The following is a 12976-nucleotide window of genomic DNA, read 5'->3' as shown; positions in this document are numbered from 1 at the left end:
TAAGCAAAATGCTGCATCGCCCTCAAGCCAGGCTGCACGAAACACCTTACCGGGCCGAATGTGGCCCATGGGTTGGACACCCCTGGTATAATGTAAGGTACATAGTTACTGTGGGCCGTATAAAATGGCCAGTTGGGCTGGATTCACCCCGCGGGCTTTGTGTTTGGCACGTGCTCTAAGAGATCTCATCTGTCTGTCTTATGCTGGTATATCTCATAACTAAGAGCAACAGTTCTTTTTGGGGACAAGGGATGCTACCTGATTTAAGACTCAAGCTTTGGCAATGGGTGCAAAAATCAATGCTTTAATGTATAAATGTTGTGTATCAGATTGAGCACAAACACGTGATATACCAAACCACTGCAGTGTAAGCCAGAGAAAAAAAGAGAAGAGGCTGAAATAGTTGTCATTACCTTTATCAGGAACCAACTGGCCTATGTTACAAGAATCTGTTTTTGTTATTTAGGGATTAAAATTCATATGTAAGGTTAAAAGCTCACCAAAATACGTTTCTGGAAAGGTTGGGTAAGTACAGGGGTAGTTGTGACTATTTTGTGCATAAATGTGAACCGACTCCATGTTTTCTCATTTTGCCTTCTAGTACGTGGAATGGGGGAGAGAAAAAGGACATGGGGCAGAAGGTGAAGGAAGAGAGAGGATGGACAGCTGGTAAACAAGGATTGGGGAAACCAAGCAGAGGGGGAAATGGGAATAGAATGTAGGCCAGAATGGAGATAGGGAGAGTGACAAGAGAAAGAGAGGGATAGATATAAGGCAGGGGAGGGCATGGTAGAAGGGGAACAGAGAGGTATATAGGACAGAGTTGAAGAGAGAAAACTGGACTACGAAGGCAGGGATGGAGAGGGGGGTGAACTGGGGCTAAGTGAGAGAATGAGGGAGGGATGTGGGATAAGTACAGAAGAGAGCAGAGGCAGACAGGGGATACAGGATAAGACAGGTGGACCTAGGGAAAGACAACTGGATATGAAGAATGGAAGAAAGTGATATAAAGGCAAAGAAAAAAAGAAGGAAGCATGGTGGGGATTGGGGAAGGAGGCAGGATACAAGGGGAGAGAGAAAGACATGAGGCAGGGAGGAATAGAGAAAGAATGAGGGATACAAGCAGCCATGAATAATAAAGAGAGATAGAGAGAAAAATATGCAAGGCTGGAGGGAAGAAAGAGGAGGACATAAACTGGAAAGGAGAAACAAGCAGTAGAGACAGAAGAACTCAGGAGTTGGGGGGAGAGACAGAGGTACCAAGTAAAATAAAGTAGGGATGGGGGATTAAGAGTGGGATGTGGGGAAGAGAGAAGGACCTAAGGCAGCAAATGAGATGGGAAAAGGTGCATCAGGATATAAGGGGGAGCATATGGTAGAACATAAGAATTGCAATACTGGGCCAGATCAAAGGTCCATTTAACCCAGTATCCTATTTCTAACCATACCTGGCAGAATGCCAAAAGTAGCAAGATTCCACGGTATGTACCCTCAGATTTCCCCCGGTTTAACTTAATAACGGTTCATGGATTTTACCTCCATGAAGAAAGGAGGAAAGGAGGGATGCAAGGTGAAAGAACGATAAAAGGACATGAGCTCTCATGAAAAGTAAGAGAAGAGGACACAGGACAGGAATGAAGAGAGAAAGAAGAAAGCAGGGCAGAAGATGAAGAGAACAGAGAAGGATGTGGGAGAGGAGAAACAGAGAGAAGGATATGCAATAGAGGTGAGAGAAATGGGCATGGGGACAAAGGGAGACAGTGGGTAGGATGCATACATGGGTCATCTTTGGAATGAATCCCATTCTTTTGCCTGGGGATACCTCAGAGGTAAATTCAGCCCTGCCTCTGGCAAAGTTTTTCTTGTAGTTATTGAATAACAGAGGAAATTTCACAGATCTCTCTCCAACCCAGTTGGAAGCATTTTTATTGCACTAATTCTGTTTTACATGAGAAAATTTTGCTAGTTTTAACAAGTTCACATTTTGTAGTTTTTTTCTCCATTGGTCTATAAAAGGTACAATTTATTCAGCAAAAATGGGAGATCTGTTATAGAACTAACGGGAGCACATTTTGGGCTCATTTAATTTTTTATTTTTAGTATAAAAATAGTCTTTTGTAAGTGTCCCTCTCTTTTGCTTTTCAGTCATATACAGTAATAGAGGGCTGTGGTCAGTAATGAGTGCACTACAGGCCATTGGTCACCTTTTAATGCCCCCCTCAGTCACCACTACTGAACTTGACAGTAAACTCTGTCATCAGAACTACTTCTACACTTCCCTGCCATAAAGCTTCTTTAACCTCAAATTGACATTCTTATTACAGGCCATTAGGATTCATTAGCATTGATAAGGATGACAACAAAGACATACCACGAAGAGCTTACACAACCGAAAAGATATTTCTGTATCTCCTCTTCTCCCTAAGCATGCAAGGTCTCGAGAAGAGGAGAAAGTGGATATTGTGGGTGGGCTATTCGGCCTTTGACGTTTCTATCCCTCTCCTTTACTAACGTGTCACGCGAGTTTTAGCGCTGGCAGTGCTGGTAACTGCTCCGATGCTCATAGGAATTCTATGAGCGTTGGAGCATTTACCGCCCCTGCCGGCACTAAAACCCATGTGATGCTTTAGTAAAGGAGGTAGGGAATGTTTCTAAATGAAGGGAGATGATGATTATATCTAGCGGCCATTCTGTTTATCAGCTCTGGTGATGATTCAAGTTAATTATTTATTTACTGCCTCGCCCATTGGCAATCCTTCTAGGCAGCTTACAATCTAATAATAATTAAATTAAAAACAAATTTGACATACACATGAAAGGGGAGGGAGAAAGGGAAGAACTCCCATGCCTATCAAAACTGTTAAGTTTGAAACATATGATGTAGCTTTTATGCTTTTTTTTTTTCTGTGGCCACTTTCGTCAGTGTCATTTTGTTTCTTCCTGCCCAAATTATTCTTCTAGAGTAGTGGTCTCAAACTGCAGCCCACCAGGTACTATTTTGAGGCCCTCGGTATCTTTATCATAATCATAAAAGTAAAATAAAACAGTTTCTTGATCATATGTCTCTTTAGCTATAAATTACAATATTATTATTAAGACTTAGCCAAAAGGAACGTTTATAAACTATAAAGAGTTTTACCTCATGCACAATTGTCATTTCTTTAATAAGACATTAACTAGTTTTTCTGAGACCATCCAAGTACCTACAAATCCAAAATGTGGTCCTGCAAAGGGTTTGAGTTTGAGACCACTGTTCTAGAGAATGACAGCACAGTATTGAAGGGGAAGGGTCAGGATAGGTGCTCATAGAACTGACCAAAAAAAATGTATGTTATGGATAAAGTGAGGGGCGAGATAATGTGAAAAGCAACTGGACATTGGTCACATTCCCCAAATTAATCCTTTGACTTTGCCCCATAAAAGCAGTAGATTGTATGACCGCTATTCTGTCAACATTCACATTATCAAACTCCACATTTGCAGATATATACACTGACAATATTATTTGGAAGCTTTCCTTGCACCTTGGAACAGTGCTGCTTGTCGTGATTTGTAAGGGAAGCGTGCTACATTGCAGTGCACTGTTTCACTGCTGGTGAGAGCTGTTTGGGGAATGGCAGTCTATACAGTGAGTATGAAGCAAGTTATTGGTCCTCCAGCTCGCAGTAGAGGGCTCTGTGGAACACGGTTCCCACCAGAAGCTTCTTGTCATACACGCAGGCTACTGAGGAGCCCTGCAGGACAGAGCCGTTGTTAACATAAACCTGAGTCACAATAGGCTTCTCCGACAGAATGTTCTGCACACGGATAACCTAAACAAAACAACAAAAAAAGATGAATGAAGGTACAAGTTTAGCGGCAGCAACATCAACCACCTGACCAGGCTTCTCTTCTCATATCTATTAGGGGTTTTTTTTTTTCCCCCCCCAAAACAGCAAGAAATCAAAGACCATTTAAATTCATACATGAGTTTTTCTTCTTGATCCCAAAGATGTATATAAAAACTGCTACTGAATGTTGCTGAAGCAATTGTAACATCGGATTCAAGGACAAAATGTGTTCTTATAAATCATAGAAGCTCATAACCCACCCAAGGCTGAAAATAAAGATGGCATTAGTGCAAATTGCTAATCCCCACAAAGGCACCCCCCACCCCCCCATCTTAAAATTTCACCTTTCTTGGGTCTCTTTTTCAGCTGTTTGTGCTGTGGTCTTTTTCACAACTGTATTTGTTTTGAGTGTGTTAAACACTAGTGCATTGCCATTACTAGAAAAAAAAGGCTGGAATATTTGTTTGTATCATATTATATTGCTCATTTTCCGTCTGCAGTAAAAATGGCCTTAGCAAGTGGGAGAAGCCCACATAAGGGTGTCCTAAGAGTGACTTTTACTGCAGCTTGGTACAAGGACCCCTTGGTGTTTTATACTTCCTTCCAAATGCTCAAGCTCAAATGCCATTGGACCACACAATCAGAAAAGGCCTTCTACTCTTAAGATTACTAGATTTTCCGGAATGGAAATCTGGACCCATGGCCCAGCCCCAGGCCTGCCCAGTTCTGCCCGAGTCAAGCCCCATTCTGCCATCAACCCCAATCCCGCCCCTTAACCTGTTCGCTTGGCAGGAAGGCTTCTGCGCATGCACCGGTGTGAAGCGATGATGTCACACTCGTGCACGTGACATCACCACGTTGCATCCATGCATGCGCAGATGCCGTCGCTGCTAGCTGGAAGCTTTTCAAAACCCGGACATTTCCATACACATCCAGGGAACGGTGAGGGTGGGGGAAAGGATACTTTTGTCTTAATTTTAGCCCTTTGAATACATACACCCAGGTGGGTGGGAGGAGAGTGGGATTATGTTACTACTTTAAATAGGGAAAAGTTATTGAAAGAATCTATATATTTATGTTTTTGTTGACTAGTTATTAGATGGGTGGGTGGGTGGGTTTAAATGCTCATGTAAGTCTGTAAGATGAATGTGCTTTTCTTGATTTATTATATGTTTATATACTTCTGTATTGCACTGTTGATATATGAAAATCAATAAAGATTTAAAAAAACAAAACCTGAACATAGTGCCAAGTTTTGAAAAGCCGTCCGGACCCTTGGACATATCCTCGAAAAGGAGGACATGTCCAGGGAAATCCAGCTGTTTGATAACCCAACCTACTCTTGTGCTTTGATTGACAACTTCTTTGGTGTGGAGACCCAGAATGTGTCTCACATAACAGCATAGGAAGAGACATTTGAAGAACAGTTCTACAGTTTATGTGCCCATGTTTCAATGCCACTTGAGCATATAAATATTTAGAATACTATCACTTTCTCATGTACGTGCACTCTTGATCTGTGACAGTGCCAGCAGAGTGCCTAAGTGTTATTCTGTTAAAGTATGCCTATTTTACACAGTGTGGAGTGGGGGAGGGGTGGGCACAAGGGCAGAGCATAGGCAGAGCTCCCAGTTATAACCATAATTTATAGCAGTGGTTCCCAACCCTGTCCCGGAGGATCACCAGCCAGTCGGGTTTTTAGTATAGCCCTAATCAATATGCAGAGAGAGATTTGCATATAATGGAGGTGATGGACATGCAAATCTGCTCCCTGCATATTGATTAGGGTTGTCCTGAAAACCTGACTGGCTGGTGGTCCTCCAGGACAGGGTTGGGAACCCCATTGATTTATAACTGCTACGTTATATGTGCCCGTGCTGTATTTAGGCATCTGTAAATCAGGGAACCCTGTGTTATTCCAAGGTGGTGGAAGCTGTAAACTTGAAGGAATTTTCACAAACTTTAAACATCGATATGCTGTATATTCATAAACAAAATCAAAATCGAGGACATCTTAATTTTGTCTGATAGTTATCTTATCTCCATTTTTCCATTTCTATGTTACAGTACTATAAAATATTTTTGACTATGTAGCCTTTTAAACATGAAAGCAATTAAAAGCTCATATCAAATCCTAGTCCCCTATTAGAGCAAACTATTGCACATGTGAAGATGTCACTGCTTACCGTATATATTCAAATGTAAAGCTGTCCGAATATAAACAGAGGTAACTTTTTTTTTTTTTTCTAAAAGGAGGAAAAAGTTTAAGTTGAATATGAATAAACCGAGGGTTTATATTCAAGTGCCCAATTTATATTGATGCCCTACCCTGCCCAGTTCTGCAAACAGCCCTCCCACCCTCCCTTCCAGACTCTGCACCTGTACCCCCTCCTTCCCATGATGCCTTGCAGGCCTCTCCTTGGGCATGCTTTAAGGCCTGGTGGTCCCTAAGACAGGACAGAAGTGATCCCTTCCACATCCTGTCGTGGCTGACTCCTTCCACCTTCCACTGACATCCACCTTCCTCCTGCCTCCTTCCTCCTGGATGTAGAGCCTACCTTGAAAGCCCTGGTGGTCCAGCAGTGAAATGGGGCAGGAGTGCTTTTCCTATGGTTCTGCCCCATGCAGAGCTCCTATCAAAAATGGCTGCCGTAAGTTCCCACGGTTTTCCAAGGTTGCTGCAGGAATTCACAGCACCCATTTTCGATAGCAGTTCTGCACGGGGCAGGAGCATAGAAAGATTGTTCCTGCCCCGGTTCACTGCTGGACCACCAGGGCTTTCAAGGTATATTTTACAGGTACGGGAGGCGGGGTGGGACTGCTTCTGTCCTGGCTCACCGCTGGACCACCAGGGCTTAAGGCAGGCCCAAGGAAGGCCTGCAACAGGTCCATGAGGAGGAAGCAGCCCAGAAATCATGGTTTATATTTGAGTATATACAGTATTTGAGAATAAGAATCAGAAAACAGTAGGGAAGGTAGGTTTTGATGTCAGAGGTGCCAAGCAAACATCAAGAATTTTGCATAACAGCCAACAAGGTTTCTGTTCAGTTTAATTTACAAAGTGGAACCTGCCTTTGAAAGAAATTAAGTTTTTAAAATAACAAACAGACCTCAGATCCAGGAAGGTCCTCGGGGTCATAGAAAAATAATTTAAAGGCATTAATATGACATCCAGACCAAATGTCTCCCGTGGTAGGATCAACAAATAAGTTATCTAGAAATGACTCCAGATGCAGCACCTTTTTGAACAAAAAAAGAAGAAAAAAGTGAATGGAAAGCTGTAATAAAGTGATTACAATTGTTCATGGTGACTGTAGATTCTCGAGATTGTTTCTAGACTGGCCAGAGTTTCTACACAGCCATTCACATTATTTGGGTCATGAAGGTCACTCAGGCTGACACTGTATTGCAGTTGGAAAAGCATGACCCAAATAATGTAGAGGGAATATTCCTGGATGTCCACTAAAGTCAGTGGCATACTTGGCTTGGTGACCACCCAGAGTGGATCACCCCCTTCTTCCTGCCAGAGCACCCCTCTCCTCCAGGCAGTGTGAGTGTGTGGAGTATATGGAGCAGTCATGGGATCGCATGTTCGCAGCCACTGGCCCTTGGTACACTAGAGACTGAATTCTAAGATAACATTTTATTTTTGCCTTGGTATGTATGCTACAAAAATTCAAAGCAATTCTGTAACTAGGTGCCTATAACAACATGCATTTTGCATGTGAAAGTGAAGGAAAAGTGCCACATATGCGTATTTCCATTCTATTTTATATATTATATATTGCATAGACCCCCCATATCCTTGTACAACTATCACTCATGTCCCTTCTCCCCTTCTTATCCAAGCTACTTGAATGTGCTGCTCACTGCCATTGCCTGGACTTCCTTTCATCTCAAGCTATTCTTGACCCACTTCAATCAGGCTTTTGCCCACTCCATTCCACTCCATGCCCTTGCTAAAGTCTCTAATGAACTGTTCTATCTGCTACCTTTGATTCTCTTGACCACCACCGACTCCTCGATACGCTGTCCTCACTGGGATTCCAGGGTTCTGTTCACTCCTGGTTTTCTTCCTATTTCTCCCATTGCACTTTCAGTGTATGCAATGGCAGATCCTCCTCCACTGCTATTCCACTGTCAATTGGTGTACCTCAAGGCTATCTCCTTTTCTCCATTGGTGTCTTGGGCTATCTCCATGTATCCCACTCTCTCTGTGCTCTGATCTCCTCACATGGCTTTCAGCATCACCTCTTTGCTGATGATTCCCAGATCTACCTCTCCACACCAGATGTCTCTAAAGGAATCCAGGCCCAAGTCTCAGCCTGCCTGTCCAACATTGCTGCCTGGATAACTCACTGCCATCTAAAATATAACTATGACCAAGTCCTTATCATTCCGCTACAACACCCTCCCCCCCAGTTCTTTATTTTTGAGGACAACACTCTCCTCCTCCCTGTCTTGTCAGCTTGCAACTCAAGAGTCATCTTTGACTCCTCTCTCTTCTTCTTCGCTCATATCTCACAAACCGCTAAAACCTGTCACTTCTTCCTCCATAATATTACCAAAATCCGACCTTTCCTTTCCGAGCACACTACCAAAACCCTTATCCACACTCTCTTCACTTTTCGCTTAGACTACTGCAACTTGCTTCTCTCAGGTCTTCTGCTCAACCATCTCTCTCCCCTTCAATCCACTCAATATTCAGCAGGAAAAATAAAATTTAGATTCAGTTCAATTCAGCCTATTGAATTGGTTTTTCGATTCAATTTTCCTGCCCAATTAGGTGTTTTTTTCAAACATCCTGGTGGGTTTATTTTATAGCCTATTCACCCCCTTTGCCTTCTCCTAACCATACTGGCGTTGTGGTGTAAATAAAATAAACAAAAAAGACTTTTCCTCTCTCTGTTAAATCCTAGCTCACATTTGCAGTCTAACACCAGCTCTGGCAGTATACACATTTCAAATCTGACATATTGTAATCACAAAACAGAAAATAAAATTATTTTTTCTACTTTTTGTTGTCTGGTCATTGTTCAAATCTTGTTGGTTCCAGGCTCTGGTTGTCTTCTGATAACTTGCTTGCCATGGTCTCCTTCTTTCTTCTTTCTCCATGCTAACCATCCATCTGCCATCTCTGTCCTCCCCTTCCATTTCCCTTCCCTCCCCTGGAGATCTGGCATCTTTATTTTTTTTTTGTCTCCATCCACAGATCCACCTTTATTCAACTACCCTTTCATATGCATGTTTCTTTGAACCCCCCCTTCCCTCCCTCCCTCCGTGTACTTCTACACCAGTGCCCCCCTCCCCTGAAGGTCTGTCCTCCCCCTGAAGGCCTACACCCCACCCCTGAAGGCCTGTACCCCACCCCTAAAGGCCTGCACCCCACCCCTAAAGGCCTGTCCCCCTGAAAGCCTGCACCTCCCCCTGAAGGCCTGCACCCCACCCCTGAAGGCCTGTGCCACCATTCCTGAAGGCCTGTCCCCCCCTTTGAAGACCTGCACCCCCCCAAGACCTTTCCCACCCCCCACCCCGAAGGACTGCACCCCCCTAGAAGGCCTGGGATCCCCCTGGTCTCCCATGCACCATTTACCTAATAGGAGCAGCCTGCAGAGAAGACTGCGGTGCTAGCGATCTTTGCAAACTACTTCGGAGCTGTTTCCTCTGCCACAGTTACACCCCTCCTCTGACGTCAGAGGCAGGATCGCGGCGAAGGAAACAGCTCTGAAGCAGTTTGCAAAGATCGCTAGCACCGCGATCTTTTCTGCAGGCTGCTCCTATTAGGTAAATAGTGTGCGGGAGGCCAGAGGGGAAGCCGGACGCCAGGAGGGGAACCCGGACGCCAGCATTTCCCGATTGACCCTCCCCCTCTAAAGTGGCAGCAGCTGGCCAGCAAGAGAAGCGCTGCCGCTCCTGCTTTAGGGGTCGAGGGGGGAGGGTAAGCCGAATCGGGAAGCCAATTTTTTTTTGTTTTAAATCAATTCAAATTGATTCACCCGAAGTGAATCAGTGAACTGATTCGAATCGTGAATCGGACAGCACTTTTCAGCAGCACAACTTATATTCCACCAGTGCTGCCATACTCACATTACTCTTCTCAAGTTACTTCATTGGCTCCCCATTTCTGAATACAGTTCAAACTCCTCTTACTGACTTACAAGTGCATTCACTCTGTAGCCCCGCAATATCCCTCCTCACTTATCTTCTCCTAACTCTCACTCACCATAAGATACTTATGTGCATCCTATTATTCTCTGTGCAAGAAACTCCCCAACTCCTTTATGTCCTGTCTGTCCAAATTACAATAGATTGTAAGCTCTTTTGAGCAGGGACCATCTATTACAGTGTTTCTCAACTCAGTTTTCAGGATATCCACAATGACTATGTATACACTTTATTTGCATATACAGCCACCGCTATATACAAATTTCCTGTGTGCATAGTCAATGTGGATATCCTTTAAACCTGAGTGGCAAGAAAGTTCCCAAGGACCGAGTTGAGAAACAGTGGTGTATTGCATGTTAAATGTACAGCGCTGTGTACGCCTTTCAGCACTATAGAATGATAAATAGTAGTAATAAGTGGCAAAGTGCATAATCAGTTGGATCGGGTGGAGATTGTCTCCTAATTATATGCACTGCTTATAGAATACTATGCACTGTGTGCGTTGCTCGCCACATTGAGGCATGCCCTGCCACAGACCTATATTTAAGGGGAGATAATGCAATGAAAAAAATTATTAAACAATTAATTCTGATTATACTACTAGCTATATCAGGGCCATCATAGCATCTAGTAAATAAAGTTTAGATCAATAATTTCTAGAAAAGAGGCAACACTTAGGGGTCCTTTTACAAAGGCACGGTAGCGGTTTAACGCATGGAATACTGCGCGTTAAACCGCCTGCCGCGCTAGTACCTAATGCCTCCATTGACGAGGCGTTAGGATTTTAGGCTGCCGCGGGGGTTAGCACGTGATGAAATGTCCGACGTGCTAACCTCCGTAGCGCCTTGATAACAGGAGCCCTTAGCTTATCATAAGGTGGAACCTGCCACCATCAACGTTGATGTATTACAGAACTCCCGATGCCTTTTCTTTAAAGGGGCGTTTCGACCCTAAACTGGGTCTTCTTCTTCGACCCGGTTTAGGGTCGAAACGCCCCTATAAAGAAAAGGCGTCGGGAGTTTCTAATATATCAACGTTGATGGTGGCAGGTTCCACCTTATGATAAGCTAAGTGTTGCCTCTTTTCTTCCCCTTTCTTCAAGTATCAGCTGTTTTGCACATAATTTATTTAAACTTAATAAATTTTTATAGGCACTCGCATATTTTGGTATACTTATTTGATTAGATAAATTCATATTTATATTTCATAGTTAACTAATTTAGGTCTCCACTCTCAAAATTTCTTTACAGGCACTCTATGCACTTTAAAAAAAGTTCTTTATAAATTTATTGAAATTTTAAAAAGAATCCTTTCAGATCAATATGAATTCAGCACATTAACATCAATTAATGTTTTATGTTTTTCATTATTTTGTTCTATTTAACCTATTTATTTTTAAAAATTTCATATATTTTAATATTAAAATTAGCGATAATTTATTAGGGAATAAAATCAAGCGGTTGAATACTAATAAAATAACAAAAAAAACTTTTTGGTAGGGGGTGGTGGACATAAATGATTATAACAACATATAAGACAGGAACCTGGAATGGTATATATCATAAGAGGTTCCAAAGACTGAAGTCTGTATAATTTATGATATGTCCATCACTGTTTGCTTTGGACACTTAATAGGGATTATGATTTAGAATTAACATCTTTACGATGAGATATATATATATATATATATATATATATAGTTTCTAGAAATTATTGATCTAAACTTTATTTACTAGATGCTATGATGGCCATGATATAGCTAGTAGTTTAATCAGAATTAATTGTTTAATAATTTTTTTCATTGCATTATCTTCCCTTTCATCCTTTTGTCATCAATTATTCGATTTCCAGGGATGATATATATTTAAGGTCTTATTATACATTATCTTCACAGACCTGTATTTAGGTATACTGATGCTGGTTTACATTAGTTTTCTACAATGGAATCTGGATGCCCAAATGCTGCATCAGGCCACTTACATCTAGGCATTCCTTTACAGAATTGCATTGTACTTTAGTGGGATGGAGACCTGCAATACTCTTAACAGAGCTTCTATACAAATCTCTCAAAATGTGCGTTGGGGTTTTTTGGGTTTTTTTTAAGGCAAATTAAGAGTCTAAGCACTTTTATAAAACAGGTTCCTGCAATAGAACAAAATGCTTCCCTTAGGGCCCTTTTATAAAGCTGTAGTTAGCAGTAATGTGTATAATTTAAGTACACCACTTCATAGAATACGCTTAGAAAGTTCTGCGTGAAAAATTTCAATTTGTGCTAATTAGTGCCAATAGTTGTTTGTTAATTGGCAATTGTTGGCACGGGTTGGTTTGTTAACTAATTAAGTTGTGCTTGCAAATTGGCAACATGTACAGATTCGCTCGTGCAACTTTGTTCGCAGTACAGTCAACTCCGCTTAAGTGCAAGGCCTCGGGACTGGCTGGCGACGTGCACTTAAGAGTACCACTTTTTAGTCATGAAAAATCACAGTACGCTGTAGTCAAATGCAACCACACTTTTATTTAGCATAAAACACATACAAAATAATTCTACAGTTTTAGAAACAGCACTGTAAACCTTTTTTAAAACTAGCATTCTACTGAAATAATCAGTCATTGTTTTCTAAACGCAGATTGCACAATTCATACTGTGTATCTGACTACTGATGCTGTAAAACTGGCCATAGTTGTGACATCCATTTATCTCCAGATATGCACGCAGCGTGTGTAGTGTCCTCAGCGCGTCTGAGAAGGAAACAATCTCTGCATTAGTCGTGATGAATGCAACAGTATCTCCGTCCTCATCAGACTCTTGGTTGTCTGCAGTGTCCTTTATGACTGTACAGATATCGGAATTAGTGCTGTCAGATGATGTGGGCACATTATTGTTAACAGCGACATACAGCTCAAACTCTTGTGGCGAAAGTCCAACTGGGAGTTCAGTGGACGAAGCGTCTGCTTCAGTCATCTCATCCGGTGCGTGAACG

At 42.2% G+C, this 12976-nt stretch overlaps 1 protein-coding gene across 2 annotated transcripts in view; it reads right to left on the bottom strand.

Annotated features, from left to right (window-relative positions):
* Positions 1-3144: 3144 nt before the first annotated feature.
* LOC117354139 (serum paraoxonase/arylesterase 2-like) overlaps positions 3145-12976 on the bottom strand; it is a 70105-nt gene continuing 60273 nt past the window's right edge. The window contains exons 8-9 of one of the 2 annotated variants that reach the window (XM_033931093.1): positions 6941-7069; positions 3145-3812 (exon numbers count right to left, since the gene is read on the bottom strand). In XM_033931093.1, coding sequence (XP_033786984.1) covers positions 3645-3812; positions 6941-7069 — 297 coding nt within the window. In that variant the 3' untranslated portion in view covers positions 3145-3644. The remainder of the gene's footprint in view (positions 3813-6940; positions 7070-12976) is intronic. The other variant, XM_033931094.1, reaches the window with a different exon arrangement.

Source organism: Geotrypetes seraphini, chromosome 2 (genome assembly GCF_902459505.1).
Source record: "Geotrypetes seraphini chromosome 2, aGeoSer1.1, whole genome shotgun sequence".
NCBI lineage: Eukaryota > Metazoa > Chordata > Amphibia > Gymnophiona > Dermophiidae > Geotrypetes > Geotrypetes seraphini.
The sequence above is the reverse complement of the archived record's forward strand: the minus strand, read 5'-3'. Positions and strand labels throughout refer to the sequence as shown.